We start from the raw sequence: 27,172 nt of genomic DNA, 5'->3' as shown, positions 1-27,172 counted from the left end.
CGCCATCCTCTTCCTTCTTCTTTAATCAAGAAAAAATAAATAAATAAATAACAGAAATCCTATTTCTATTAATTAATTACATTCTTGATCAAATCCTATACATTCAGTCTATAAAAATAAAAAAAAATTATTTACAGACCGAATTGAATAAAATAAAAGAAAAAAAAGGTGCGTAGACCATCTGCGCCAAAACTGCACTGCGATCTCCAGGTTCGAACAGTCCATTAAATCAAAATAAATAAAGAACAATTCTAAATAAATTTTGGATTTAACAAAAATTAATTTCAGATCAATCGCCCTTAACAAGAAACCATTTCTTGAAAAAAAAAGAAAGCAATCGGCGCAAATCTTGGAAGAACAACTTCTATCCATCTGCGCAGGATCAGATCTGATTTTCTTTTGGTTCAAGATTCGAACCTATGGCTCTAATACCACTGAAAGAATGGTAGGGTCCATCTAATGGACGCCAAAAAGGTTGCGGAATGGGTGGGCAAATTTCAAAAAATTTCTTACCTTCTTCCAACTGGGAATCGTATTCCCTAAATTTAGAATACCATATTCAAGGATCTTACTTGAACCATAATCGAACCAGATCTGAACCAAAAAGTAAAAGGGAGGAATATACCTGATCCGAAGAAGCAGTAACTCCCAAAGTTGGTGTTCACGCCCAAAGAATGCACCAAGATTCGTTCCTGCTGAAGATGACACAACTGTGGATGGAACAGAACCAGCAGGGTGTGTCCTACACACTGGATCCTTCGCAAGAACCCTCTGAAAATACTAAACATTGAGTCTTTTCAGTCTTTCTTGCAAGACTGATGTCAAGAATTGATTTCTTGACTTCCTTTTGCTGCAAAGATCGAATCTTGCAAGAGGGAATGGTGGCGGCTGGAGGAGAACTCCTGGGACGAAGATGGCTGAACTTGCTTCTCTTCTCTCTGAAGTACAATTGAGATCTAATCTCAATTCGCAGGAGGTATGCCTTGTGTACCAAAAGTGGTTCGAAATCTGATATGATTCCATACCTCTTGTTTTTCCTCTTTTCTTCTTGATTAAGAAAACTCCTAATTAGGAGTTATCCCAATCCAAATCAGTATTTGGATAGGGGATAATCTTAATCCTATCTGCAGATTAAGTTAGCTTACTCCTGATCTTATCAGGAGGTTACCAGATTCAAATCTAATTTGAATTTGGTCTCCTAGAGTGGATAAGGTTAAAGGCCCTATCCTTTTGCTAACATTAATCTCAGATTCGCCCCATATGGGTGATCTTATCAACCCACCTCGAAATGGGCTTTTGGCCCATTAAGTGTTCAGTGTTTAATTACCTTCCAATCTGCTGCCCAGTTGGGCTTCTTTGTATGGCGTGGGACCCAAGCATCGATCTACACACCAGCCACATGGGTTCGGTCCAGCCTTTAATACAAGGCCCAGCCGAATTCACTGAAAAACTCAGTAAACCCCTGAGCCCATCATATGGACCCTATGGGCCCAACACTTACATTAAGTGGTCCCTGGGCCAAGCCATCTTATAAAAACCCAGGGACTGTGGGCAGGTGCAAGATTAGCCCATCAGGTACTATCCTAAATGGTCTTACACTTAACCTCTCAGCCCTTAATGATCAAGCACTGCCCAACAAGAGAGGACCTCTCCCTCGGCTGCAAGGAACAGTGCTGCACTCTCCACTCACATGGATCCCGGGAACTAAAACCATTTGCAAACATTTTTGAAACCATACATATATATACATAAATATATTAATTTTGCAAAACAAAATTCTAACGATTGAAATCAACTGTCGGCAGTATGGTTTCCATCAGAGAGAGTGCCTTTCCCGATCATTACCATTTGTCCGACAAAGGGGCTGATCCCGTCACTATGATCACCCACTCAGATGAATTCTCAAACTGTCCCAACATACCCAGGTTTTGACCCCCATCTAAGAATCTCACTAATTGGCATATCAAAGACAGCCCGATCCGACATCTAGTGAAGTGTCATAATCAAGTCTAGGGGTCAGTTGTAACTTTCCAGTTTTGCCCATCTATCTCCAAGGTCCAGGGCAATATTGGAAATCTGGCCGGTTCAAGGATTCGAGTAATCCCATACTGCATGTGCCTTGGGTCTTACCCTGGTGGCCGAGACAGGCCATCCCAACACTTGGTGGCACACCAGTATCAGCCTTGGTAGGATAAATCTCCCCAGACTTATCCAATGGCTGTGAACATTTAAAACTAACACGAGTCTCTATTAATATCCAGTTTTAGGGTCTTACACAGAATTAAACCAAACAACATGAATCAAACATGCACTTTATTTATTTCCACTAAATAACAAAAGTACATCAAATCGGATTGAAGCTAAGGGCATACAAAACTATCTAACAGCATGTCCTTTTTGTCCTACCTAGCCCTTCTAGCCCCTTCAACTTGCAACAAATCACTCCTTCTTATGGGTGTTGTTGATGGCCTTTTATGCATGTGACCAAACCATCTTAGTCTACTTTCTCTCATATCATCACATATTGGAGCTACTCCTAGGTTCCTTTGAATGACTTCATTTCTGTTACTTTCTTCCTAATTTTTCCACTAAACCATCTAAGCATATGCATTTCTGCCAATTCATTTTTGGGCATGTTCTTTCTTAAAGATTTTATCCTTATAAATCTTTTATTTTATTATTTTAAATAAAGTATCATGTATTAAATAAGTACTATAGGGAGCACTAGTGTGAGTCATGTGCATCCCAAGAGCTGTACATCAAGCCCCATGGTGCCAAAGGGAAAAATGTTATTCAAAAGAAAAACAACCATCTATAGGGAGGGATTTTCCTGTATTCCTTGTATACAGTAGCCATGAGAATGTTGCACCCACCTTCCTCAACATTGCCTCTATTTGAGTCTTGGGTTCTCAAAGATGCAAAAATTTCTTTCCTTCCATGTTAAAGGGAAGATGACCATAGAGTTTTACCTCTTTTGCTTAATCCTTTTAGTTGCCAGCACAAAAAGATATCTATGGTTGATGCCTAAAAAAACTCCAATTATTCCCAATAGTAATTAGAAAATGGTTCCATAGAACTTGACTGGAATGGCAATAAAGAAAATATGATTGGTGAATTTATCAACCAGTCCATACAGGCTACAGTATTATCAAATAATGGCATTTCTCTTCTAGTACTTAGTCAATTCATTATAAGGCATTTGGCAAGGAAAGCAGTCCAAACCATAAATGCAATCTTTTATGCAATATGGAAACCTCAAATCCGATTACTTGGAATAACTTTTATCCACTGGCCCACGACTTTTATCTTCTTATTGCTACTTGTTAGTGGTGTTAGTGAAGGGGTATTTCGGTCTTTGTACTTGTTGAGAATGTTGATGTGTACTGTTATGTTAGTTCGAGTGCCTCTTACTTAAATAAGGGCACTTAAGTCTTTTCCAATAAGTTAATAATATAATAACAGGTCTGGCCGAATCTAGGGATAACTTTTTCTCTAATTCGAACCAGACCTTCTCTCTTTTTTCTCTTCTTCTTTCCTCTCCTACTTCTTGCTGTTTACTTTACTTTACAGTCAACGAACAAGACAGAATTCTAGGGCAGGTCGAACTTCAACATGGTATCAGAGCCACATTAAACAAATCAGACTTGCTAGAATTCTGTCTTCTGTGCATTTGAACTAGGGTTTCTCTTGGGTTTCTCAGTTGTGAGTTGGAGACTGGGAAAAGGGCTGAAAAGGACTGATCGCCCTCTTCCCTTGGAGGTTCCTATTGCCTCCAATTGTGTCGTTGGTGATTGGTTGCTGTGGTTTCTAAGCCCTAATTAGGGCCGGTACGTGTGGTGCAGTGGTGTCTCAGTCCTTCGTGTGGTTGGCCTTCAGGCGATGAGGTAAAGTTTTTTTATGCATATTTTCTGTTATGGAATACATGAGAGGTGTAGTACAGTTCGTATGATGGGTTTTCAGATTGCAGTATGCTAGGGTTTATTCTGGTTTGTGTGTGATTCGGAGGGCAATAGTGTCTACTTAATGGTGAAACTTCCGGTAGCTGTGGATTAGGGTTTGTGGTGTTACAAGTGTGGTTTTCAGCATTTAATATTGCTGAAATTAGTGTGTAGACTTCGGTGAGTAGGGTTTGTGGTGTTGTAGTTTTCAGCATTTAATATTGCTGAAATCAGTGTGCAGATTTCGGTGAGTAGGGTTTGTGATCAGTGTGCAGATTTCGGTGAAGTGTCTGTGTGTAGTGTGCAGTGTGTAGTGCTCAGAATTCAGTGATAAGGGAGTTCGACAATGGCAGATAATAGTGACAATAAACCTAGTGTCATGATATCTATTGACTACCTGAATGTCCAAATGACCTCCATTAAACTGAATGGAGAGAATTATGTCCCTTGGGCCAAGTCTGTAGAGGTTTTTCTGAAGGCGAAGAAGAAAGTGAAGCACATAAGAGAGGAGAAACCCCCCGCTAATTCTCAGGAGTATGAAGACCGGGAATAGGAAGATGCACAGATCATCACATGGTTGTGGAACAGTATGGAACCCAGAATCAGTGTGAACTTCATGTTTCTTGACACAGCCAAAGAGGTGTGGGATCATGCTAAGAAACTGCATTCAGGTCAGGATAATACCACTAGGGTATATCAACTGTATCAGGAATACTTCAATCTGCAACAGGAAAATCAGAGCCTTGAGGAGTACTATGCCAGTGTGAGAAATATCCGTAATGAGTTAAACGTCTATCATCCTCTCACTTCTGATGTCAAAGTTCAACCAACAGCAACAGCGAAAGCAGCTTGATGTGACACGGTTTCTTGTGGGGCTGAAGTCCGAGTATGAACCAGTACAAGCCCAGATACTAGGGGGATCTGCTCTTCCATCTTTAGAGGAGGTGTTTGCTCGTCTTCGGAGGGCTTCCATTGGATCTATGGATTCTAATGTCTTAGATAAATCAGCATTTGCAGTACCGAGAGGTCAAGATGGCAGAAGTGGGGCTCGAGGAGCCCAGCCTGGCAGGAGTGGTAGTGGTGGACCTACACATATCCGTGGTGGTGGTCGTACTAGAGGTAGAGATTCAGGGGGAGCTCGTGGTAGAGGACGTGGCTCAGGTCCACGGAAGTGTACTCGTTGTGGTTTGGATAGACATACTATTAACTACTGCTATGACTTACATGGTCCTCCCTCGACGTGGGCCAACCATACCATGATTAGTGACACCAGTTTCAGCTCTAGACAGGAGAACCGGTCAGCTGACCCGATGCCTTCTACTCCCTTAGATGGTCCAGGCAAGGAGATGGTGAGTGTTCCTCGGGATGAGTATGAAAGGTTTGTTCAATCCAAGTCGCAGCAGAACACAACTACCTTTGCACACTCAGGTATGGCTTGTTTGGCATCCACACCCAACCCTTGGATTATTGACTCTGGAGCCTCCGATCACATGACGGGAACTCCAGGTGTGTTTTCATCAACATCACAATCTGTTACCCTTGCTAATGGCTCCACATCATCTATCTGTGGTGTTGGTAATGTTGACCTAGACCCTGTATCCCTATCCTCTGTTTTATATGTACCTAAGCTTCCATTTAATCTTCTGTCTATTAGTAAGCTAACCAAGTCCCTTAAGTGCTCCATCACATTTTACCCCTCTATGTGTGTTTTTCAGGATCTCAAGACGGGGATGAAGATTGGTGGAGGGCATGAAGCTGGTGGACTGTTTTATCTTGATGGTGGTGGACGAACGTCAATGGCCCTTCAGTCATCCATTTCTCCTCTCCAGTGGCATTGTAGATTTGGTCATCCTTCGCTGAAAGTGTTGTAGTCCTTAATCCCTTCATTGAGTCAACTTTCTGTTTTAGATTGTGAGTCATGTCAATTTGGGAAACACCATCGTGTTCCCTTTCGTTCTAGGGTCGATAACCGTGTGTCAAGTTTTTTTTCTTTAATTCATTCAGATGTTTGGGGTCCTTATAAAGTGCTGTCATATAATGGATACAGATATTTTGTTATTTTTGTTGATGACTGTTCAAGAATGACGTGGCTCTATTTAATGAAAGAAAGAAGTGAATTATTTGCCATCTTCCAGAAATTTTATGCTGAGATCCGCAATCAATTTGGCGTTCACATCAAAATTTTCCATTCTGATAATGGTCGTGAATACTTGTCTTCATCTTTTCAAGAATACTTGGACCAACATGGCATTATACACCAAACTTCCTGTGCCTACACTCCGCAACAAAATGGGGTTGCTGAGAGAAAGAACCAACATCTTGTAGAAACGGCACGCTCCCTCATGCACCACATGAATGTTCCCAAAACCTTTTGGAGCGATACAATGCTCACCTCTTGTTTCTTAATTAATCGGATGCCCACGTCTATTCTTGATGGTCGTTCTCCTTTTAGTGTCTTATTCCCCAACATGTCTCTGTTTCCGCTTCCTCCTCGGGTACTTGGGTGTGTCTGCTTCGTTCATAATCTGGGTCCTGTGACTGACAAGTTAGATGCACGTTCCCCGAAGTGTATCTTCCTTGGCTATTCCCGAACTCAGAAAGGGTACAAGTGTTATCATCCCAGTTCTCGTCGTTCCTTGGTATGTGCTGATGTTACATTCTTCGAGTCTACTCCGTTCTTCGTGGGGTCTGGTGATGCTGCTTCCTCCACATCACCACCTCCTCTTCCTCTTCCTGTAGCTGATCCACCTCCTCTGGTTCCAGTCATGCCTACGTCCTTGCCTCCGGTGCCACCGTCTGTTGACCGTCCACCCATCTGTCACGTGTATACACATCGCCCGCGTATACCAGCTGCAGCTCCTCCGGCTTCATCACCGTCGACAGTTCCAGCTCCAACTCCGACACCAGCCTCCAACCTAGATCTTTCTATTGCCTTTCGGAAAGGTAAACGTACCTGCACCCTTCACCCTATTTCCAATTTTGTTTCACTTACCTCTCCGCCTCCCATCGCCAGTTCATCTCTTTGTTATCCTCCGTGGTTGTTCCTAAGGATGTCCAGGAAGCCCTTATCTCTCCAGAGTGGTGCCGTGCTATGGAAGAAGAGCCCTCTGCTCTGCATCATAATCACACTTGGGACCTCACCGCTCTTCCTCCTGGGAAGCAGGTTGTCGGTTGTAAGTGGGTGTATAGTGTTAAGTACTTGCCAGATGGTCGTGTTGAGCGCCTGAAGGCGCGGCTGGTTGCCAAAGGGTACTCCCAAACCTATGGCATTGACTACACAGAGACATTCTCCCCGGTTGCTAAGATAGGGCCAGTTCGTGTCGTCATCTCCCTTGCAGCTATGTATGATTGGCCTCTACATCAGCTAGATATCAAAAATGCCTTTTTGCATGGTGATTTGCTCGAGGAGGTCTACATGGAGCAACCACCAGGGTTTGTTGCTCAGGGGGAGGATGGTAAGGTATGCAGACTTAAGAAGGCTATATATGGACTTAAACAGTCCCCTCGAGCATGGTTTGGTAGGTTCAGTGAGGTGGTCAAGAAGTTTGGTATGAAACAGTGCCAAGTTGATCACTCTGTATTCAGTCTTGACTCTTCGGCAGGCAAAATAATATTGGTGGTGTATGTGGATGATATCGTTGTGACTGGGAATGATAAAATGGGCATTGACAGATTGAAGGCATTCCTACAGGAACACTTTCAGACAAAGGACCTTGGCAAGTTGAAATACTTGTTGGGCATAGAGGTAGCAAGATCTAAGCATGGCATTAATTTGTGTCAGAGGAAATATGTGCTTGATTTACTGGAAGAAACAGGATTGTTGGGTACTAAACCGACTGAGACACCTATGGAAACAAATACGAGGCTGAGTAGTGATATAGGTGAAGTATTTGAAGACCCTGGCAGATACCGACGACTTGTAGGCAAACTAAACTATCTAACCATTACTCGGCTAGATATTTCATTTGCGGTTAGTGTGGTGAGTCAGTTCATGCAGAAACCTTTGGTCCCACATTGGAATGCAGTGCTAAGGATTGTGAGGTATCTGAAAGGAGCTCCTGGTCGTGGTTTTCTGTACAGGAGTGGTGGAAAACTGGTAGTAGAAGGGTACACCGATGCTGATTGGGCAGGTTCTATGTCTGATAGACGATCTACCACAGGCTATTGCACCTTTCTAGGGGGTAACCTGGTAATGTGGAAAAGTAAGAAGCAAACAGTTGTGGCAAGAAGCAGTGCAGAAGCAGAATATAGGGCCATGGCACATACTGCTTGTGAATTAGTGTGGCTAAGGAACCTTCTACAGGAGATAGGATATGACATCAGTACTCCAATGAAGCTCTATTGTGACAATCAGGCAGCGGTTCATATCTCTTCCAATCCGGTGTTTCATGAAAGAACCAAGCACATCGAAGTTGACTGTCATTTTGTGAGAGAGAAGGTGCTGAATGGAGTGATAGAAACTGCATATGTTAGTACGGGAAACCAGTGGGCAGACTTGTTTACAAAAGGTTTGAGTCGGGGGAGAGTGGACTACATATGTAACAAGCTGGGATTATATGATATATACTCACCAGCTTGAGGGGGGAGTGTTAGTGGTGTTAGTGAAGGGGTATTTCGGTCTTTGTACTTGTTGAGAATGTTGATGTGTACTGTTATGTTAGTTCGAGTGCCTCTTACTTAAATAAGGGCACTTACGTCTTTTCCAATAAGTTAATAATATAATAACAGGTCTGGCCGAATCTAGGGATAACTTTTTCTCTAATTCGAACCAGACCTTCTCTCTTTTCTCTCTTCTTCTTTTCTCTCTTCTTCTTTCCTCTCCTACTTCTTGCTGTTTACTTTACTTTACAGTCAACGAACAAGACAGAATTCTAGGGCAGGTTGAACTTCAACACTACTATTATGGGTTAATTCTGTACCAAAGTTTATTGCATATAAATATCTAGATCTTCTTAATACCATTAAAAGGTATTGATGATATTCATCAAAAAAAAAAAGGTATTGATGATACAATAATCCTGGGGAAAACCATTTTTAACTTCTCAGAGTACAAAACAGTGTAAAACATTGGTCTATAGTTAAAAAAATGTATCACCTTCATAATAAGAAGTATATTTATTATCTTTTATGCCCTTTGCCTATTGAATTGGATCTGGACTACTTGGTCCCATTTATTAGGTCCTTTTGTACATTTGAGGTTCCACATTGGCTGCTGTATGTTGTCTTTGCCACCAATGTTAATCTTGACAAATGTCTCTCTGAATTTCCTGTACCATTTAAATCACTGATTTCTTATAAGCTTCCTGCAGAGCCTTCCCCTTTGCATACAACTACAATTGTGGAGAAATGCACTCTTAAGCTGGTTGATGAATATAAACACATGTTGTGCCAAGCGACAGAGCCCCTATCGACCTTCCTAGAGTATATAACGTAAGTATAGCTTCAGATTTTTCTTTATAGAATTTCATAGCATTTATTTTGTTAGTAGCATACCTTGACAATTCAAGAAGACTAATTAATTGGAGAGATTGCTTGCTGATCCTTTTTTTTTAAATCAGCAACAAGTAAAAAGAATTTTATTAATAAAAAAGGAAAAATAAATATAGAGACCATAAACTTAAAAGGTTGGGATGATGAGACAAAAAATAAAAAGCAAGATGGGCAGTAAATCCAATAGCAATAAGTTACAATCATAAAGATAATGTCGACTAATAGAGGACCCCCAGTAGATTGACCACACCTTAGATAAAGCTCTATGCTGTGCTTTTTATTTTGATAAGTAATGAATGACGATTAAATATTGTGACTCTACAGTATCCCGTGGTTTGTGCTTCTCCTTGACCCCCAGAATAAATGTAGGGTCTCCTGTTACATGAAACGTAATTCAAGGCTTTATTTGGACATATTTCATCCTCAAACAAGTGAGCCTTTTTTATTTTCAATTTCTCAAAAACATACTTACTCCCATAGCTAGGCAGAGAAACCCAAAAGCTAAAATCATCCACTTAGTTAATTCCCTAGGTCCAGGAGAAATTAATCCTATCACAGCCACGCTTAGCATACACCTTACCTAAACTCATTTTCACACCACTTTTAGCATACATACAGGCTACAGTTACTTTAGAATGTCCAGTACTACTGACTGTAATTAAATATCAAGCTTATTAACCTGTAGGTCCATCATTCTCCATCCTAGATCCCTTTAATTACTTGTCCATCTAAAAGTATTTTCTCGCTAGCCCAGGTGCCCAGCTTCCTTAGTCTGCCCCTGTTAACAAATTTCAACTAGAGATCATCCATTTAAATACTCAACATTGGTAAATATAATAAATGATAACAGGTTGCAACTGTCAAACATTTTAAAACAACAATGTTTTTTGAAGATCAATAAAAAGAAAGTTTTATTAAAATAAAAAAAAAAATTACAAAAGAAAGCAAGCTGATGAGGCATCACCCAAAACAAAGATAGGAACAAATAGAAAACTGAGACATATATATATTCTCTGTCACAGAGAAGAGTGACAGGAATAGACATTTGAGCGGCTTGTCATTAGACTCATTACACTTTACATCTAGTGAAAAGATTATCACTGTCCCAAAACTCACCTTGAATCTAGCTTAAAATATTGGAAGTATGCATGTATTTTTCTCATATTTTCTTTTTCTATTCCTTTTACAACAAGATAGTTCATTAATAAAAAGGTACAATACCAAAAGCCCTTGGGCAAAGAGAGGCCAGGATAGGAAAGATGAAGGCCAAATCTCAAAGCAAAAGAAAATAATAAAATACAAGCCACAGCATCTGTAGGTTTTCAGGACTGCTATTCAGTCTTGAATACTAAGAGATTCCAGGTTCGATGAGAAGAGAAAGTGAAGAAGTAGAAGAAAGAGTGGTGAAAGAGCAGTAGAACACAAATTTTGAGGAGAAGAACAGAATGTCAATATTCTGCCGCCGCCACTTTAAGTTAATATATATATATTATGCTAGTTACATGAAAGGACATATCTGCCCTTGGTGTTTACGTCATAACTACTAACAAATAACAAACAATATAAAACTGAAACTAGGAATAACAGAATAGCAAAATGACCACAGCTGTGACTGGATACATTCTACCCTACGGACAGAGTGGGACCACAGCTGTGGGGCCCACATCAATGTTCTCTACACTCCTCCTCAAGTTGGGAGTATATATTCATCATTCCCAACTTGGATAAATCCGCCTCTAGCTTCTTTCTTGATACGGCATTAGTGAGGATGTCTGCTAGTTGCATACTGGATGTGATGTAAGGGAGGCATACTTCTTGAGATGAGACCCTCTCTCGCACAAAATGGCGGTCAACTTCAATGTGTTTGGTGCTGTCATGCTGTACTGGATTATGTGCTATATTAATGGCGGCTTGATTATCACAGTACAGCATTGAAAGCTAAATTACTGTAGCCGAAGTAGCAGAAAAGAGAAGAAGAAGAAGAAGAGATGCAGGAATGTCAAACTCTCCACTCAGTCGACAGTACTATTATTTATATTATGGTGTAGTACAATGATACAGGAAGTTACTAGAATGCCCCTGATTAGTGATGGGACACCCAGACAACTTAAAACATTAAACAGGATTAGGCCCATTAACAAAGGCCCAGTACAGGACAACTTAAACTTAAGTATAGGCTAATAAGAACTCTTATTAGCCGAATACTCATACATACAAAGACTTCAATCCAACACTCCCCCTCAAGCTAAGCATGGATATCAATCATGTTTAGCTTGCCAAGCATGTCCCTAAACTTTGTTGCTGCCAGCCCTTTAGTCAGTACATCTGCAATTTGCATCTCAGATGGAGTATAAGGCACACAGAGTTCACCCGAGACAATTCTTTCTCTAACAAAGTGCCGATCAATCTCAATATGTTTTGTCCTGTCATGCTGCACGGGATTGTTGGCAATGTTGATGGCAGCTTTATTGTCACAATACAGCCTAAGAGGACCTTCAGCCTTAATGCCAAGTTCATTAAGAAGAGTTCTGAGCCATAAGAGTTCAGCAACCCCATGGGCCATAGCTCGATACTCTGCTTCTGCACTTGATCTAGCCACTACATTCTGCTTCTTACTGTGCCATGTGACCAGGTTTCCTCCCACAAATGTATAGTAACCCGAGGTTGACTTCCTGTCTCCAACAGACCCAGCCCAATCTGCATCAGTGTAGGCTTCAATTTCAATTCTATTGTTTTTCCTGAAGAGAATTCCCTTCCCTGGGCAAGTCTTTAAGTACCTGAGAATCCTTTCAACTGCTTTCATATGAGGAATCTTTGGAGAGTGCATAAATTGACTGACAACATGCACAGCATAAGCAATATCTGGCCGAGTGAGGGATAAGTATATCAGCTTCCCTACCAATTTTTGGTATCTCTCTTTATCATAGTAGTCCTCCCCTACTGATTCCTGCAGGCCATGGTTCTGTTCCATTGGAGTATCTGCTGGCCTACACCCCATCATGCCTGTTTCCTCTAGGAGGTCAAGAACATACTTCCGCTGACATATGTAGATTCCCTCTCTTGACCTGGCAACTTCAATCCCAAGAAAATATCTCAAATGACCCAAGTCTTTGATCTCAAATTCAGAAGCTAGAAACTCCTTCAGTCTTTTTATCTCTTCCAAGTCATTCCCGGTAATTACCATATCATCCACATAAACAATGAGTGCAGTAAGTTTGCTATCCTGTCTCCTTATGAACAAGGTATGGTCTGCACCACTCTGAGTGTACCCCACTTTCTTCATGGCCCCACAAAGCCTCTCAAACCATGCACGGGGAGATTGCTTCAACCCATATAATGCTTTCCTCAATTTGCACACCTTTCTACTAAAGTCATAGCCTGGTGGAGGTTCCATAAATACCTCTTCATGAAGGTCACCATTTAAGAAGGCATTCTTCACATCCAACTGATGAAGTTCCCATGAAAAATTTGCTGCTAGTGACAATAGAACCCGAATTGTGTTGAGCTTTGCTACCGGGGCAAAGGTTTCTTTGTAGTCAATCCCTTCTTTCTGAGTAAACCCCTTTGCCACAAGTCTGGCCTTGTACCTTTCAATGGACCCGTCCTCCCTGTGCTTTACAGTAAACACCCACTTGCACCCAACAGTGGTCTTCCCCTCTGGCAGATCCACTAATTCCCAAGTTCTTGCTTTCATTAGGGCTTTCATCTCTTCATTCATAGCTTCTTTCCACCTTGGATCAGACACAGCCTCTGAGTACCTAGAAGGAACACGCACAGAGGAAAGAGCAGACACAAAGGAGTGATAGGCAGGAGATAAATGTGAGTAAGAAACAAAATCAGCAATAGGGTGCCGGGTGGTGCAAGAGCGGATAGGCTTACGGAGAGCAATAGGAAGATCCAAATCAGAAGTATGGGAGTTGAAATTACCTTGGATTGTAGAGACAGATTGATCTGAGTCCAACTGGTTGCTGTCATGAGGTTGAGGACCCCTTTTCCTTTTGTTGTATGTAAGTATCTCTTTTTGTTGCCTACTGGAGCCTTCAAGAACATCTGCAGCATCAGGAGAGGTAACCGGCACAGTGGGAGCCTCACTGGGTTGACCCGGAATGTCACAACAAGGAGTAGGAGGAGAGGATGGAAGACCCGAGGTAGATAGGGGAACAAAAAAGGAGGGAGAATGAGAATCCTCTTCCATCCCACTAGTCTCCCCCTGAAGAGGATTCTGAGAAGACTGAAAATAGGGTTGAGACTCAAAGAACACCACATCTCTGGTGACATACTTTCTCTTGGAGACAGGGTCATAACACTTGTAACCCTTTTGTGTAGGAGAGTACCCCAAGAATATTCCCTTTGTAGCCTTAGGATCTAGCTTAGTCTTCTTTGGATCCTTCACATGTATGAAACATATACAGCCAAAGACCCGAGGAGGAAGGGGAAAGTCTGGAAGAGTGGGGCACAAAACAGAGAAAGGGGTTTTCATACCCAACACCTTAGATGGCATCCGGTTTATCAGATATGATGCAGAAAGTACAGCTTGAGACCAGTATTGCTTGGGGACTTTGTGTTGGAATAATAAGGCTCGAGCTGTCTCCAATAGATGTCTATTCTTGCGCTCAGCAACTCCATTCTGCTGAGGAGTATAAGCACAGGATGACTGATGTAGTATGCCAGCATCTTCCAGGAATAAGTTCAAGGATTTTTCAAAGTATTCAGCAGCATTGTCTGACCTGAATTGCTTAATCTTCTTATTAAACTGTGTTTCAATCATCTTGCAAAATGCCATGGTTATCCGTGGTACTTCATCCCGTCCTTTTAACAGGTAGATCCATGTACAACGAGAGTAGTGGTCAATAAAACTGATAAAGTACCGGAAGCCATCAAAGGAAACAATGGGTGAAGGGCCCCAGACATCAGAATGAACCAAATCAAAAGGAGCACAAATTTCATTGCTGGAAATTGGATACACAGTTCTACATTGTTTTGACATTTGACATACTTCACAGGTTAGACTCTGACTTGGAATGCCCTTAAACAATTCGGGAAACAACATTTCTAATGAGGAGAAAGACACATGACCTAGCCTAGCATGCCAAAGATGCAGCTTAGCTATTGACTCCACACTTTCCGGATTACTAGCAGCAGATGCTTGTAAGGCTGAGCCGATGTCTGCATCAAGGTAGTAGAGGCCTCCATACTCATGACCGCACCCAATCGTTCTCCTTGTCAATCTGTCCTGGAAGACACAATGAGTAGGAAAAAAGGTTATACTACAGTTCAAATTTTTGGTAAGTTTTGAAACAGACAAGAGATTTGAGGTAAGACTGGGAACATGTAAAACTGATTTAAGAGAGAGGTCCTTGCTTAAGTCAACAATTCCCTTTCCAGAGATAGTGGAGAAAGACCCGTCAGCAACTCTCATCTTATCCTGACCAGACAACAAATGATATGAAGAGAATAGGGAAGACATATGTGTCATATGGTCAGTAGCACCGGAATCAATAACCCAAGAAGTAGAGTCAATAGAGCCAGTGGCACTGAAGGCAGAGGCTGTACCTGATCTAGCAAGAGATGTAGAAGCAAAAGAATTATTTCTTAGACGGGCTAATGCCCTACTAAGGATCTCAACCTCACTAGCAGAGAAGCCCAATGTACCAGTTCCAGAGGAATCAACAACCTGTCCCATAGGAGAAGAAGACACTGTTGGTGTATTTTGTGAGTTGTCATCATTGTTGCTGGTGACAAAATTCCCACTTGCCACAGGCCTGTTATCTCTAGAAGAAACATCTCTGGGTATTGAAGACATCTTGACTGCAGCCACTGTGTAGGTGACACTGATTGAGACTAGCCGAAACAGTTCTGAAGGTTCTGAACCAGTTCTGGAGCAGATCTGATTAGCTGAAATGACCACAGCAGGTTCTGACAGCACTCGACACAGTTTCAGACTTGCCGAGACTGTCACAGTTCTGAAACAGTTCAGTTACAACAGCAAGCAAGGAGTTCTGGGCTGGTAACCGACCTGAAGCTAAGGGTTCTCAACTATTGTGCTATGCAGACTCCACTTGAACTTTGAGTACTGCAACTGTAAAGAGAGTGCCCTTCCTTGCGGCCAATACTAGGACTGCTGACATCAGTCCTCAACTAGGGTTCATAGTGCTGAACAATCTGGAGCTGGCAGCTCCCTAGGTAATCTCACAGCAGTGGTGAGGGGTTTCGGACTGATAACCACCCTGAACTTAGAGCTGTTTGCCACATTGCTATGATGGTAGAAGTGTTCACAGTGCTGGTAGAACACTAGATAGACTTCACTTGGGCTGAACCAAAAACTGCAACAGTTCGGGTACAGTAGTGAGTGAACAGTTCGAGGCCATGTAGAAGAAGCTAAGTCTGTGCGAGTCTTGCTGGTGCACCGAAGCTGTAACTGTAGAAGTAGCTAAGCCCCTTTCGACTAGTGCTAGGACTGCTGAAATCAATCCTCAACTAGGTCTGTCCTACACAGACCTCTCTTAATAGCCAAATAGCTACTATTTGCTGGAAATAACCTAGTAGGACATCTACTTCTGGGTCTTACTTCCCTTGAGTCCCACAACCAAGAGAAACCCTAGGTTCGAACTTGCTTTACTCTTACACCCCTAGGTCTTCTCTACAGCAACCCAGAAAAGGGAGAGAGGAGATGAAAAGACAACAAGAGAAGAGAGTGTGTGCCGGCTGAAACCAGGAAGAAGCTAATGCTCTGATACCATGAAAGCTAAATTACTGTAGCCGAAGTAGCAGAAAAGAGAAGAAGAAGAAGAAGAGATGCAGGAATGTCAAACTCTCCACTCAGTCGACAGTACTATTATTTATATTATGGTGTAGTACAATGATACAGGAAGTTACTAGAATGCCCCTGATTAGTGATGGGACACCCAGACAACTTAAAACATTAAACAGGATTAGGCCCATTAACAAAGGCCCAGTACAGGACAACTTAAACTTAAGTATAGGCTAATAAGAACTCTTATCAGCCGAATACTCATACATACAAAGACTTCAATCCAACAAGCATCAGGGGCTTCTCATACTCAATACCCAACTCCTCAAGTAGAGATCTTAGCTAAAGGATTTCAGCCACTCCATTGGCCATGGACCTGTATTTTGCTTCAGCACTTGACCGGGAGACAACACTTTGTTTCTTACTTCTCCAGGAGACAAGGTTTCCTCCCACAAGGGCACAATATCCTGAGGTAGACCTTCTGTCATCAACACTCCCAGCCCAATCAGCATCAGTATAGACCTCCACCTTCATGTGATGGTTGTTCTTGAATAGTATACCCCTACCTGGGCATCTCTTCAAGTAGGCTAAGATTCTTTCTACCGCAAGAAGATGTGTGGTTCTAGGAGAATGCATGTACTGGCTGACAACACTAACAACATAAGTAATATCTGGCCGAGTGAGGCAGAGATATAGGAGCTTTCCCACCAGTTGCTGGAACATAACTTTGTCTTCAAGAAGCTCCCCACTCTCGACACTAATCCTATGATTCTGTTCAATTGGTGTATCTGTAGGCTTGACACCTAACTTTCCAGTTTCTGCCAACAGGTCTAGGACATATTTCCTCTGAGATATAAAAATCCCCTGTTTGGATCTAGCAACCTCAATACCCAAAAAATACCGGAGTACACCAAGGTCCTTCACCTCAAATTCTTGGTGAAGAAGCTGTTTAAGAGACTCAATCTCATGGCTATCATTCCCTGTGACCACAATATCATCAACATATACTGCCAGTAGTGTCAAAGAGGACTCCACCCTCTTGATGAATAGGGTATGATCTGACTGGGCCTGTACATATCCAAACTTCACAAGTGATAGTCTGAATCTATCGAACCAAGCCCTAGGTGACTGTTTCAAACCATACAAAGCCTTGTTGAGCCGGCAGACCTTCTTACCTATTTCTGCATCATAGAATCCAGGAGGCAAACGCATGTAAACTTCTTCCTGCAGATCTCCATTCAGAAAGGCATTTTTCACGTCCATTTGGTATAAAGGCCAAGTGTGACTTGCTGCAAGGGACAATAGGACTCGAATAGTAGTCATCTTGGCTACCGGTGCAAATGTCTCCAAGTAATCTATTCCATAAGTCTGTGTAAACCCTCTTGCAACTAACCGAGCTTTATACCTCTCAATAGATCCATCTGCATTATGCTTCACCGTAAATACCCATCTGCATCCAACCGGTTTCTTTCCTTTTGGCAAATCAACTACCTCCCAGGTGTTGTTTTTCAACAGGGCATCCATCTCAACTTGCATTGCATCTTTCCATTCAGGGACGGATAGGGCTTCTTGCACTATTCTTGGAATAGGGACATTGGAAATGGAGCTAAGGTAGGACCTGTAGGTAGGAGATAGGCGACCATAGGATAAAAAATGGGAAATACAGTGGGTTGTGGATGTGGTACAATGTCGTTTCCCTTTACGAACTGCAATTGGAAGGTCAAGATCATTTGTAGGGGAAGTCTTTGTGGGCTCTGGGACTGTAGTATCTGGACCTGGAGTTGCAGATGAGATTGGAGCTGGTCTGGACTGCTGATGATCAGGATCAACTTGCCTGCACCGCCTGTAATAAACCCTCAACTCCTGATCCCTCTGACCACCCTCACCATTGCAGCTTTCCCTCAACTCCTGATCCCTCTGACTACCCTCACCATTGCAGCTCTCATCACCCAATGGAATAGGTAAAGGAACTACCCCACTCTCACTGCTCTCCCCCTGAAGACAAGAACTCAAACCCCCACTCTCACCACTCTCCCCTTGAGGGGCAACCCGAGGATAATAGGGTGTCCCCTCAAAGAAAGTGACATCCATGGAGACAAACTTCCTCCCGGAGACAGGATCATAACAGCAATAACCCTTTTGAGTTTGTGCATAACCAAGGAAGATGCATTTAGAGGCTTTGGGTTCGAACTTGGAGTGATGGGGTCCGAGAAGCTGAACAAAATAAGTACAACCGAATGTCTTAAGGGGAATAGAAAACAAGTCCTCACGTGGGTGTAGAAGGGAAAAAGGAGATCGCATATCAAGAACCCTGGAAGGGACCCGATTAATAAGGTATACCGCCGTGAGAATAGCATCCCCCCAGAAGCGAATAGGGACATTGGAAGTAAACATGAGGCTTCTAGCCACTTCCAAAATGTGTCTATTCTTCCTCTCGGCAACTCCATTCTGTTGAGGTGTATGAGGGCAAGAGCTCTGGTGGATAACCCCATGATGAAGAAGATAAGATGCCAATGATTTAGCAAAGTATTCCTTTGCGTTATCAGATCTGAGAACTTTGATCTTGGCATCAAACTGGGTTAGGATCATTTGGTGAAAATTTTGGGTCAGGGAAGGTACCTCATCTCGTGAACGCATGAGATAAACCCAAGAAAAATGGGTATGGTCATCAACAAATAACAAAAAATATCTGTACCCCACTGACAGAACCATTGCAGGTCAACCGTTACTCTGACATGCTAAGATCCTTTCTTATGAAGACCTTAGACTGCATGCCCTTTATATTTTATTTTTTGGATGATCTGGCATATGGTACAACAGATAGCAATAATGTCGACAAATGCCTGTTTCTTCTTGAAATAGTAAATTCTCAGACTGAGAAGTGTGAGAGTGAGGGTTTGAGTCCAAGAGCAGCCACTTGTAAAAATTGCCAAGGTTTAGGTTTGTATCAAGTCCACCCTCGTAACCCCAAATAGCTGGCACCAACATTGGGTAATGGCCCTCTATTTAGTATTATTTTAAGTGGGGATGCAGTTTCCAACATGTCTCTTTTGTATGTTTGGGTTTCTTACAATGTTCACATACTACATCCTTCTTGTCTTCCTTCCTCCTGTCCTTCTCTAAATCATCCCCTGATTTGGGTGTAGCCGCTACAAAGGCTGATGTGGGTGTGTGAGGTTGCATCATAACCTTCCTTCTGATCTCTTCACTGTGTACAAATGAGTAAACCTGAGAGAGAGTCACACTGTCTCTAGTCAAAATCTGCTACCTCACAATATCATATTCTGAGTTCAGTCCTGCCAGGAACTCAAACACTCTATTTGTCTCGATGTGCTTTCTATGGGTTTGAGCATCTTTGGGACTCTCCCACTCAAGAGTCTCTAAGTGATCAATCTCATGCCACAGGGACTTCAAGGTAGAGAAGTAGACCGACACCGGTTTCTCTCCTTGTTTAAGTGTGTTCACTTCACATTTCAATTCATATGCTCTGGCAACATTAAGGGGTTAGGAGTAAGTTTCTTTCATAACATCCCATATCTCCTTAGCTGTCTTTGCCCACAAATAATTCCGGCTAATATGAGGTTGCATAGAATTACACAACCATGTCATAACCAAGTAGTTTTCTTGCAGCCACTTGGTATATGTCGGGTCTCCCTTGGAAGGTTCTTTCATATCTCCCAGGAGGTACCCTAATTTACCTCTTCCACCAATAGCCATCATGGCTGATTGGGCCCATTCCAAATAGTTTGATCCATCAAACTTTACGGTCGTAATCTGACCACCCATCTCAGAAATACCACCATAACTGATGTTCCCAAGGCTGCCTTCTGCCTGAATTTTAGACTCCATTTCTGTCAAGTCTCAAAACAGCACTTGAACCACCAATCACAATCAAAAACAGTATAGGCCTGAACTGTATTCTCAGTGTATGTGCACAAAACTGAAATAATTCTGATCTGAAACCAACTGGCCAACACAGCAGTAGCTGTCCGTAGATCTCTAACCCCTTAGAACTCTGAGAACAGCTTAAAAAGAAACTGATATGCTAGGGAAAGTTAGGGTTTTAATCAGTCCTGAAAGGAAGCAATTCAGTCACACAGTCCAAACTGTATAGATGAGCTTGCAGTAGGGTTTTAATCAGTCCTGAAAGGAAGCAATTCAGTCGCACAGTCCAAACTGTATAGATGAGCTTGCAGTAGGGTTAATAAGAAACCCTAGAATCTGATCAGACCTACCAATAAACTTAAGAGTAGCTCTAGGTAGATCACAGGGTTCAGTCAAACACTAGGACTTGCCGCAGATCACTTTCAAACCCTAGAGTAGAGAGAAACACAGTTCAGTCCAGGGTTTGCTGTAAAACCCTAGTGAATCGAAGAGAGAAAGAACTAGAATGGTTCGGCCTTCCCCTCCAGATAGGTCCAACCTATCTTCTCTGATAGAACTTCTCTTAGAAAGTAAACAACTTACAAGGAAAAGTTGTTCGCTGCCTTCTAGGGTTACCTGAACCCTAGTCTTCTCTGATCCTTCCTGACCACCAACACTCTGCAACCCTAGCAAGTTTCCAACAGCTGCTAGCACCTCTGGTGATCTCCAAGAATCAGTCTGCGAACTCCTCCTTTTCAGCTTTCAGTCCTAGGAGATTCTCATGTAGTCGGCTGGTATTAGACTCGCATGAAAAACCCTAACTTGGCTCTGATACCATGTAGGTTTTCAGGACTGCTATTCAGTCTTGAACACTAAGAGATTTCAGGTTCGATGAGAAGAGAAAGTGAAGAAGAAGTAGAAGAAAGAGTGGTGAAAGAGCAGTAGAACACAGATTTTGAGGAGAAGAACAGAATGTCAATATTCTGCCGCCGCCACTTTAAGTTAATATATATATGTTATGCTAGTTACATGAAAGGACATATCTGCCCTTGGTGTTTACATCATAACTGCTAACAAATAACAAACAATATAAAACTGAAACTAGGAATAACAGAATAGAAAAATGACCACAGCTGTGACTAGATACATTCTACCCTACGGACAGAGTGGGACCACAGCTGTGGGGCCCACATCAATGTTCTCTACAGAATCTATGCTGGCAAAGACGATCCCCAAGACATAATCCATCTCCTAACAACTTCCCTGGAAAGGCCTACCTCAGGCACTGAATTGTCAGAACCCCCACCCCTAATATGACACAAGGAATTCAGCCTGTTGTTTTCGTTTCTTTCCTTAAAACCTTCATGTCTTCACAATTCTGTATGGTGGAATGAGAAAAAATGTTCATTTGTCATTATTTTCTATAATGGTGATGGAAATATTCATATTCCGCAAAAGATTAGAGCCTTCCACTCCAAACAATCCACTCAACTACCAGGATTCAAAGCAAGCTGAGCGCTCAAGTTCTACAACACTGGTAATAAGGAGAGCAGTGTATACGTAAACAAAGTTATCATGAAAAACAAATATGGACTTGCTTAAAACTAGTTTATCCATGACTACATGGTTCAGAAGGTTTTGCTAGGAGAACATTTAGAATAATGGAGGCTTCAGTGAATTAGGTAAATATGAAGAGAGAGTGAGAGAGAGAGAGAGAGAGAAGCACAAAATGGTGGAAGGGATGCATAACATGAAACGACAAAATTTCTGTTCATGCAGAATAAGTTAAATAGTTAATCTTCACAAGAAATAACATAAAGAGTAAAAGAGATGACATCTTTTCTTACCCCATCCTATTAGGGATCGGAGGGTTGTACGCAATTGGCATGCTTCCCAGCTAATTAGGGTGGTAAATTGTCATAACTCATCAATACCAAGACCAAGTGCCATTTCATTGTAAACCCTTGGTTTCTGGCACCATTCTTTTTACCTTCACAGTTCCACCAGGTACAAGCATCCTTGTTAAAGTTTAGATTTATCTTCTACAAGAGCTAAACTTTTCATTATTTTTAGTTTTTATGAGGATTGTTATGGAGGGAGGTAAGCAAGTCGTTATCTAAAGAATGGCTTGTCATGCTAGGGGACCTTGGAGGAACACTGGAGAAACTAGACCTTTGTCCTCTAGATTGAAGATCCTGTCTACCTAGGTCCCCATGTCTGGTAACTTAGTTGTGGATTGTCTCACTAGAAGTGTTTATTTCATTGATGAGCTTTATCATGAAGCTAAAGTGCTAGGTCTAAGGCCATAATATTATGAGAAAACAGAAAGATGAATTACCCAGGTGAATGAAGTAGTTGGAGTTTGATGGTTTTTCTAAGAAGTGGATATTGTTTGACATTGGTCTTAATTTACTAATTATGTTTTTAGGAATTTCTCAATGTAGACCATTCCCTTTCTTATAAGTAATGGTACAGTCTAATAAATATACAAAAAAGTACACACATAGTAGAAAACTTAAGTGCAGACATAGATATGAAGCTTGATTAATGCATGATGAAAAGGCCACTTGAATCCATTCCCAGAATCGTTAGGCACACTAAGTTTGCTTTTCAGATTGCACTAGAAATGGAAATGTTTATCTGGGTATGTGTAAACCCTCTTGTGATACCCTATCTGCAAAGGAGTTTGGTGATCTTCAAATCAAGCTGAATAAGTTATTCATTTTGGATGCCAAAGATTTAACCTGTTGAATAAAATGATCCAAATACTAGGACCATCTAAATGAAACTCCATTCTGCTAAAAACAACTTGAAAATCTCCTGTTTGATGAAGTTCCCTTCCAGATTCATACCCTAGTCTTATCCCATCAACAAAGGCCAAAATCTCAGATCTGAATGAACCCCTTTTTTCCTGCTGGGACTACAAGCACCACTTTATTTCACCTGTACTGTCCCTGGCAGCTCCTCCCACCAAGAATAGACCAGATTTCTATTCCTTTGTCTATGTTTAGCTTCACAATGGGGTAAGAGGCACCCACCCTGCTGTAATGGCTGTCTGTAGATACTTCCTTGGAATCTTCTAATTATCAAATCCAGAAAGATCACTTAAACTCTTCTGTAGTAAAAGGTGTGAGGAGCCATACTTATCGGGGCAAAATCTTTGTGGCTCCAATTTCTTGTCATTGATAATTTTAGCATTCCTTTCCTCCCAAATGCTCCGTAGGACTAAATCCTAGTTCATCTCCATAAGATCTCCCCCCTTCTTGTTGAAGGAGAGAGGAAGATGAGGTAAAAAGTATAAGGTGTTGAGATCAAAATTAGGACAGACAATGATTCTGTATTTTGTTGTTTTTTCCAGGTATGGTCACATGATTGACAATGTTGTTCTTATTGTAACTGGAACTTTACATGAGAGGGATGTTCAAGAATTATTAGAGAAATGCCACCCTTTGGGAATGTTTGACAGGTAATGTCTTTATCAAGCAATTCATCTAGTTTTTGATCCTTAACAGTCCATGCTCATTTTCTTTTTCTTTCTCAGTATTGCTAGCCTTGCAGTAGCACAGAATATGCGTGAGCTTTACAGATTAGTGCTTGTTGACACACCATTGGCTCCATATTTCTCTGAATGCATTACGTCTGAGGTATTGACCTGGTGAATTTAGATATTTGCATTTTTATAGCACATGAGCTAGGTAGCGTTCAAATTCGGCTACCAAACCAAACCGAAAACAGAATAAACCAATATATATTAATACATATGTATGTATGTATGTATGTATATATATATATTATTACAAATTTTATTTATTAATATAATATATAATATTTATTAATACATATATTATTTATTAACTTGTCGAGCTTGTTAATGGGCCCAAACTGAATTGAATTTGGTTCGTTATGACAACAAGAGTGGTTCGGTTCGGTTTGTTAGAATGCCCAAACCAAAATGTTGGTTAGGTTCTCGGTTCTAGCTAAACCAACCAAACAAACACCCCTAACATGAGCAGTGAATTTCTAAAGCCAAAAAATTGTTTTCCGTGGTTTTTTATGTGAACAGTTTGTAGGACATTAATACTTTGTAACCTTTAAACGTTTATATGGTGGGATATAAATTAGCTTTGGGACAATTAGTAATATATTCTTTCATTTAGCCTACTTAAAAGGTAGACACTCTTAAATTGTAGTCCAATAGATAGGTATACTTCATAATTTAATTTCTAATTTTAAATATTGCTTCTTGTCACTCAGATAGAATCTGTCAATATGCACTAGTTGAAAATGATCTGTTTTTTCAATTTTGTTTAAGAGAGGACAAAACTTCATTTCTAAGCATGAAAAATGGTTGTTTCCACATTTATACTGTTATTTCATTATCTTTGTTTTGCACCTTCTATAGGACTTGGATGACATGAACATTGAAATTATGAGGAACACTCTTTACAAGGCATACCTTGAAGATTTCTATAAGTTTTGCAAGGTGAGCATTATTTACAAAGTTTATAGAGAAATGATCTATTGAAATCTATGTGAAAGCGTCTAAAGTTATATTTTCAAGCAGAAACTTGGAGGTGCTACTGCAGAGATTATGACTGACCTTTTAGCCTTCGAGGCTGACAAACGGGCTGTCAATATCACAATAAACAGGTAGTGTATAACTGTATACAAGTGTGCATGTTGTTGTCTCATTCTGCCAGTTTTCTTTAGGTATTTTGATACTCTTCTACACTTCCACATACGGAACTTTTACATGCCTATGGTTTCCTTTTTGCAGTATTGGCACTGAGCTGACACGGGATGACCGCAAGAAGCTTTATTCTAATTTTGGTTTGCTGTAAGATTCTCCTGCAAGCTTATTTTGTTTGTATCCTGGGATGGAGGTTTTACTAATTATGGTGTATTTCTGCTTTGTAGATATCCCTATGGGCATGAGGAACTTGCGGTCTGTGAAGACGTTGATCAGGTAAGTTTCTTTACAGAATTCCACTTCAACTTTGGAAGGATTATCTTCTTTCCTTGTTTGTATTCTTTTAAAGGACCTTCCACTGTTCGATGAAATAAAATGTTAGCAACCTTTACTGCTTTCTTAAGTTGGGCTTACCTGTTAGTCAACACCGTGCATTACTTGTCCGGTCAGTTGTGAATAGTTGATTTGTAATGTATATAACAAGAATTTATGAGAATGCGTTTTCATGACTTAATTTTAAGAACCATGACTGCTTTCTTAAGTTGGACCTGTTAGTCAGCATTGTGCATTACTTGTTTGGTCAATTATGAATGGTTGACTTGTAATGTATATAAGAAAAAACTTTTAGATATGAAAATGTATTTTCATGATTTAAGTGACTGTTATGCTCCTTACGCAATGTTAATCCTTGCAAAAGGACTAAACACTATCGTTGGCCTCTTGTTTTGTTCAATCTGAGAACCACAAATATCCTGTCTGTAAGTGTAGTGGTATCTTTTTCTGAAGAATAACCTGCATATATTTAATACAAATGCAATTAAAAAACCTAATTATTTTGACATGAACCCCAATAGAGTTCTTGATTTCTATTTTCTAGATGTATAGTCCTCACTTTTCCTTGTCATTCTTTCCGATACTCAACTCATTGTGCTTCTACTCATAGCCTTTCATGGATTGGATTACTGCTGTAGGTTCGTGGTGCCCTGGAGAAATATCCTGCTTACCAGTCTATTTTTGCCAAGTTATCTTATGGAGAGAGCCAAATGCTAGACAAAGCATTTTATGAAGAGGAGGTGAAAAGACTCTGCTTGGCCTTCGAACAACAGGTACATACTTCGGGCACCATGAAACCAGTTTCGTTTTGTATTCTCATGTAAATATTAATTTGAGCTTTCATGGTTTGCAAGCTCAAAAATCCACAGATTGGTTGGTCAATTTGTTGAGCCAGAAAGTGTTTCAAGACACGAAACTATACTAATAAATCTATTAACTAGTCCATTTATGGTAAAAAAGTGCCTTACATTTACTTTTTTATTTTATTTACTTACACTATGATGTTATCAACATGAAGAATGATGATTGATTTTCTTTTTGATTTTCAGTTCCATTATGGTGTTTTCTTCGCATACATGAGGTTAAGAGAGCAGGAGATCAGGAACCTAATGTGGATATCTGAGTGTGTGGCTCAGAACCAGAAGTCCAGAGTTCATGACAGTGTCGTGTTTATATTTTAGATGCTTCAAAATCCATCACATAAAATGAAAAGTTCCTGGCCTTTTCTGTATTCTTTTCTACATCTCTTATTTTATTGTTGTAGGTTGCAGAGATTGGTGCTGCTACTTCCCATGTAACTATTTCTAAGTTGCACGGGTTAATAATTATTAATAAGATAGGAAAGAAATCCGTGTATGGATTCAGTGTTTTTTTATTTTCAAACAAGTTTTCAAATTGAATTTTATCTTTGCCCGGTAATACATTATGGAGGACTGAGGTCGCATTTATTATTTCTTTATCTTTTAATTTATCTTGTACGTAGGTGACAAAATAAATAAATATTTTGTGAAACAAGCCTCATTTTTTGAGAATCCACACAAACACTTGAAATTGACATAAAATTGGATAAAACACTATAACATTGTATTCTTTGAATGGTGAATCAGAATTATAAATTTGCAATTCCTAACAAAATCAAACTATAGAACGAAAGTAATTATAATGCATGAAAAAAATAAATAAATAAATAACAAATGTTGTAAGTTGAGATAGCTACCGGCTAGGGAGAAGATTCACAACCCAATTGAGTTCCTCTTCTGGCGATATTATAAAACTGGGTTCAATTAAAGGTTCAGAGTATCAATACGTGACCTCTCTGATACGCCCTTACAGTGGGTGTATAGGGGGTCTGACCGGTTCAGCGGGTGGAGCTTTAAACCGGTTTTCTGAACTAGTTTGGAAAAAATATAAAAAAAAGTAAAAAAAAAAAGGTATCAATTCATCTGATACGCCCCTACTGGCGTATCGATATTTTGAACCTTGGTTCAATCTATATAAAGTCCACCCTCCCTTTTATTTTATGGAGAAGTACGGATATGCCCAGTGCAGATTTCTGAATCCCACTGCAGATCTATATACATTCAAAATGTCAAATACCCACACTCT

General features: G+C 40.7%; 1 protein-coding gene across 1 annotated transcript in view; it reads left to right on the top strand.

Moving 5' to 3' along the window:
- Nucleotides 1-26,517, top strand: part of LOC104609757 (V-type proton ATPase subunit d2) — a 35,039-nt gene extending 8,522 nt beyond the window's left edge. The window contains exons 2-10 of the mRNA XM_010276139.3: nt 9,248-9,368; nt 23,402-23,509; nt 23,585-23,687; nt 24,446-24,526; nt 24,608-24,693; nt 24,821-24,880; nt 24,961-25,009; nt 25,705-25,839; nt 26,116-26,517. Of these exons, the coding sequence (XP_010274441.1) occupies nt 9,248-9,368; nt 23,402-23,509; nt 23,585-23,687; nt 24,446-24,526; nt 24,608-24,693; nt 24,821-24,880; nt 24,961-25,009; nt 25,705-25,839; nt 26,116-26,247 (875 nt within the window). The 3' untranslated portion in view covers nt 26,248-26,517. The remainder of the gene's footprint in view (nt 1-9,247; nt 9,369-23,401; nt 23,510-23,584; nt 23,688-24,445; nt 24,527-24,607; nt 24,694-24,820; nt 24,881-24,960; nt 25,010-25,704; nt 25,840-26,115) is intronic.
- Nucleotides 26,518-27,172: the final 655 nt, after the last annotated feature.

This window comes from Nelumbo nucifera, chromosome 1 (assembly GCF_055504915.1).
Source record: "Nelumbo nucifera cultivar China Antique chromosome 1, China Antique-T2T, whole genome shotgun sequence".
Lineage (NCBI taxonomy): Eukaryota > Viridiplantae > Streptophyta > Magnoliopsida > Proteales > Nelumbonaceae > Nelumbo > Nelumbo nucifera.
The sequence above is the reverse complement of the archived record's forward strand: the minus strand, read 5'-3'. Positions and strand labels throughout refer to the sequence as shown.